This window comes from Babylonia areolata, chromosome 5, assembly GCF_041734735.1.
Source record: "Babylonia areolata isolate BAREFJ2019XMU chromosome 5, ASM4173473v1, whole genome shotgun sequence".
In the NCBI taxonomy this organism is placed as follows: domain Eukaryota; kingdom Metazoa; phylum Mollusca; class Gastropoda; order Neogastropoda; family Buccinidae; genus Babylonia; species Babylonia areolata.
Window position 1 is genome coordinate 4,336,562 of NC_134880.1, and position 5,000 is coordinate 4,341,561.

The 5,000-nt window shown below is 52.7% G+C and overlaps 1 protein-coding gene across 1 annotated transcript in view; it reads right to left on the reverse strand.

The window, feature by feature from the left end:
• LOC143281877 (protein amalgam-like) overlaps nt 1-5,000 on the reverse strand; it is a 27,728-nt gene that overhangs the window by 19,554 nt on the left and 3,174 nt on the right. Inside the window, exon 3 of the mRNA XM_076587144.1 lies at nt 277-481. Within this exon, the coding sequence (XP_076443259.1) occupies nt 277-481 (205 nt within the window). The remainder of the gene's footprint in view (nt 1-276; nt 482-5,000) is intronic.

Here is a 5,000-nt window from a genome sequence, read left to right on the forward strand (position 1 = left end):
AGCAAACAGGAAGTCGTTGACGGTGTCTGCCCTCACCTTGGCTTTTGCTTGAAGCCTCCTGAGGTTGACAGCAACAACAACAACAACAACAGCAACAACCACAACACCCCCACAACCACCACCAACAACAACAATGACAACAATAGCAACACCCACAACACCATCACCACCACCACCACCAACAACAACAACAACAACACTGCCATCACCAACAACAACATTACTACCACCATTGCAACACCAACACCAACACCAACACCACCACCATGAACCCACTGGGGATGATGATGGACAGGATGTCAGCCACATCGTCCCTGCCAGTCAGGCGGCACTCGTACTCCCCAGCGTCACTGTGGTCGACGTTCTTGATGATCAGCTGCCAGTCGTCGCCCTTGCGCCGGACCCTGTACTTCTTGCCCGCCGTGAACTTGGTGGTGCCCACGGCAATGGGCACAGGGTCGGCCAGTCGTCTCCAGATCACCTGCACGGGCAGCACGGCACGGGGTTGGGGGCGGGGTGTGTGTGGGATGGCTGAAGGTCTGTGGAGGAGGGTGGAGGAGTGTGTGGGTGCGTATGTGTGTGTAAGGGGGGGGGGGGGGCGGGTTTAGCGGTGTTTGGGGAGCGGGTTTTGGAGGGGTGGTTGTTTCGGTAAAGTGGATGGGTTGATGGGTGGGTTAGTTTAGGTGGGTGAGTGGGTGGTTGTGGGTGGGTTTCTGCTGTTGTTGTTGGAGGGTGGTTGTGGACGTGTTAGTGGGTGTGGAGAGGTGAGATGGTTGGGGGGGGGGGGGTATGTGTGTCGGTGAGTGCGTGGTGGGTGGGGTGGATTTTTTGTAGATAGGTGGGTTCGTGTGGTTGGTAGATTGGTGTGGGTGGGTTCAGGTGGGTGGTCGTGTGGGTGGGTTGGTGGGTGGATGGGTTGGTGTGTTAGTTGGGAGGGAGAGTGGACTGTTGGATGGGCAGTGGATGGGTGGGTTAGTTGGGAGGGAAAGTGGACTGTTGGGTGGGCGGGTGGGAGGACGGGTGGAGTAACTTGGTGGGTGGTCGGGCATTGGGGTTGGTGGGGTGAGGTGGGTGCGTGGGTGGGTGTCGGTTTGGCTGGTTATTGTGTTTAGTTGGGTGGGCAGGTGGACCAGTTTGTTGGGTATGTTAGTTGGGTGGTCATTTGGGTGGGTTTGTTGGGTAGGTGGGTGGCGGGTTGGTGGTTGGATGGGTAGATGGCTGGAAGAATCGGGTGGGTATGATAGTTGGGTGGTCATTTGGGTGGGTTTGTTGGGTAGGTGGGTGGCGGGTTGGTGGTTGGATGGGTACATGGCTGGAAGAATCGGGAGGGTATGATAGTTGGGTAGTCGGGTGGGTGAGTTTGTAAGGTGGGTGGGTGGGTTTGCTAGCTGGGTGGGAGGTGGGTGGTTGGGTGGGTGTGTTGGTTGGGAGGTGGGGTCCTGGAAGGGTGGGATGGTGGGTGGAATAAATTGGGTGGGTGGTCGGGAGGTCAGTTGGCGGGGTGAAGTAGGCTAGGTGGGTGGGTGGGTGTCGGGCTGGTGGTTGAGTGGGTGGGTGAGTGAGTGTGTTAGGTGGGTGGGTGGAATAACTGGGTGGGTGGTCAGGATGTGAGATGGGTGGGTGGGTGGGTGGGTAGGGGGTGTTAGCTGAGAGGAAGGATGGCTGATGGGTTAAGAAGACTGGGTGGGTCATTGTGTTTTTGTTGTTTTTTTTTATAGTTGGCGCCTGGGAAATGATATTTCCACACACACACACACACAAAAAAAAAGCAAGTACGGATAGTTAGTACTTTTATCCGACTTTTTTTATCTTTTTTTTTTTTTTTTTTTTAAAGAAGACAATTACGTATACCAGCAGAAATAGTTGGGTGTGTGGGTGGGAAAGTTGGGTCAATAGGAGGTGTGCTATTGATCGTGTGAGTGTGTGTTTTAGTTGGGACGGAGGGTGGATGTCTGGGTAGATCGGTATAACTGGCTGGGTCTGGTGCTTTGTTTGGCTTGACGGGTTAGGTTGTTGAGTGGATGAATGGGTGGGGCGGGTGGGACTGAGTGGGTGGTCAGGTGGTTGGTTGACTGGGTGGGGTAGGTTAACTGAGTGTAGCTGTGTGAGTGAGTGGGTGTGTTAATCTTGTGGGTGGTAGGGGATGAGTGGGTATGTTTATCGGGTGGGTGGTAGGGGATGAGTGGGTATGTTTATCGGGTGGGTGGTAGGGGATGAGTGGGTGTGTTTATCGGGTGGGTGGTATGAGATCAGTGGGTGTGTTTATCGGAGTGGGTGTGTTAATCTTGTGGGTGTTAGGGGATGAGTGGGTGTGTTAATCGGGTGGGTGGTAGGAGATGAGCGGGTGTGTTAATCAGGTGGCTGGTAGGGGATTAGTGGGTGTGTTTATCGGGTGGGTGGTAGGGGATGAGTCGGTGTGTTTATCGGGTGGGTGGTAGGGGATGAGTGGGTGTGTTAATCGGGTGGGTGGTAGGAGATGAGTGGGTGTGTTTATCGGGTGGGTGGTAGGGGATGAGTGGGTGTGTTAATCGGGTGGGTGGTAGGGGATGAGTGGGTGTGTTAATCGGGTGGGTGGTAGGAGATGAGTGGGTGTGTTTATCGGGTGGGTGGTAGGGGATGAGTGGGTGTGTTAATCGGGTGGGTGGTAGGGGATGAGTGGGTGTGTTAATCTTGTGGGTGGTAGGAGATGAGTGGGTGTGTTTATCGGGTGGGTGGTAGGGGATGAGTGGGTGTGTTAATCGGGTGGGTGGTAGGGGATGAGTGGGTGTGTTAATCGGGTGGGTGGTAGGGGATGAGTGGGTGTGTTAATCGGGTGGGTGGTAAGGGATGAGTGGGTGTGTTTATCGGGTGGGTGGTAGGGGATGAGTGGGTGTGTTAATCGGGTGGATGGTAGGAGATGAGTGGGTGTGTTAATCGGGTGGGTGGTAGGGGATGAGTGGGTGTGTTAATCGGGTGGGTGGTAGGGGATGAGTGGGTGTGTTTATCGGGTGGGTGGTAGGGGATGAGTGGGTGTGTTAATCTTGTGGGTGGTAGGTGGATGAGTCGGTGTGTTTATCGGGTGGGTGGTAGGGGATGAGTCGGTGTGTTTATCGGGTGGGTGGTAGGGGATGAGTGGGTGTGTTAATCGGGTGGGTGGTAGGGGATGAGTGGGTGTGTTTATCGGGTGGGTGGTATGAGATCAGTGGGTGCGTTAATCGGGTGGGTGGTAGGGGATGAGTGGGTGTGTTAATCGGGTGGGTGGTAGGGGATGAGTGGATGTGTTAATCGGGTGGGTGGTAGGGGATGAGTGGGTGTGTTAATCTTGTGGGTGGTATGAGATCAGTGGATGTGTTAATCGGGTGGGTGGTAGGGGATGAGTGGGTGTGTTAATCTTGTGGGTGGTAGAGGATGAGTGGGTGTGTTTATCGGGTGGGTGGTATGAGATCAGTGGGTGTGTTAATCGGGTGGGTGGCAGGGGATGAGTGGGTGTGTTAATCTTGTGGGTGGTATGAGATCAGTGGGTGTGTTAATCGGGTGGGTGGTAGGGGATGAGTGGGTGTGTTTATCGGGTGGGTGGTAGGGGATGAGTGGGTGTGTTTATCGGGTGGGTGGTAGGGGATGAGTGGGTGTGTTTATTGGGTGGGTGGTAGGGGATGAGTGGGTGTGTTTATTGGGTGGGTGGTAGGGGATGAGTGGGTGTGTTTATTGGGTGGGTGGTAGGGGATGAGTGGGTGTGTTTATCGGGTGGGTGGTAGGGGATGAGTGGATGTGTTTATCGGGTGGGTGGTAGGGGATGAGTGGGTGTGTTAATCTTGTGGGTGGTAGGGGATGAGTGGGTGTGTTAATCGGGTGGATAGTAGGGGATGAGTGGGTGTGTTTATCGGGTGGGTGGTAAGGGATGAGTGGGTGTGTTAATCGGGTGGGTGGTAGAGGATGAGTGGGTGTGTTAATCGGGTGGATGGTAGGAGATGAGTGGGTGTGTTAATCGGGTGGGTGGTAGGGGATGAGTGGGTGTGTTAATCGGGTGGGTGGTAGGGGATGAGTGGGTGTAGATTGCCTGGTTGGTAAACTGGCTGGTCGGGTGGTGGGTGGGTGGGTGGGTGTTAGCTGGGATGTAGGTGGTTGGGTTGATCAGTTAGTTAGCAGTGTTGGTTGGGGGGGGGAGCGGTGGGGGAGGGGACGGCAGGTGTTGGATGGGTGGGCGGGTTTTGGAGTGTTGGTTGGGTCATTTCGGTATGCTTAGTTGGGTGGGTGACTGGTTGTGGGCGGACCGGGTGGGTAGTTATTGCTGCTGTTGTTGGGGGGGGGGGGGTGGTTGTGTACATGTTAGTGGGTATGTATTGCTTTTAACGCTCTTCCCTACTCAAATCAGACCCACGCTATAGTCTCCTATCACAATGCTCCTTCCGCACCACTTTTTTTTTTTTTTTTTTTTTTTTTTTTTTTTTTGCTGATTGCTTTTTTTGTGAGTGTTTTTTTTTTTTCAGAAACCTTCCTTGTATAGATTCCATGTGTCTTCACACAGTTTAAACTGTATGTATTTCGATATGTTAATATGATGTTTGTTTGGCTGATCAGTTCACTGGTTGGCTGTCATTATCATTAACATTTTTTTCTTCATTAATCTGATGATTTATCCATGTATTTGTTGTTATCATTCTCAAGGCCTGACTAAAGCCCGTTGGGTTACGCTGCTGGTCAGGCATCTGCTTAGCAGATGTGGTGTAGCCTATATGGATTTGTCCAAACGCTGTGACGCCTCCTTGAGCTACTGAACTGAACTGAACTGAACAACATCATCATCATCATCATCATCATCATCATCATCATCACCATCATCATCTTCTTGTTCGTTGTTATCAAAGAGGTTTGAGGAACAGTACATTTGGCTTTAGGTTGTGAGCCCGTATTTCGGACTGCCTGAAGAACAGGTGATTATAGTTGTTTGTTGTTTGGTGGGTTAGATGGTTGTTGGACGGGCGCAATAGCCGAATGGTTAAAGCGTTGGACTTTCAATCTGA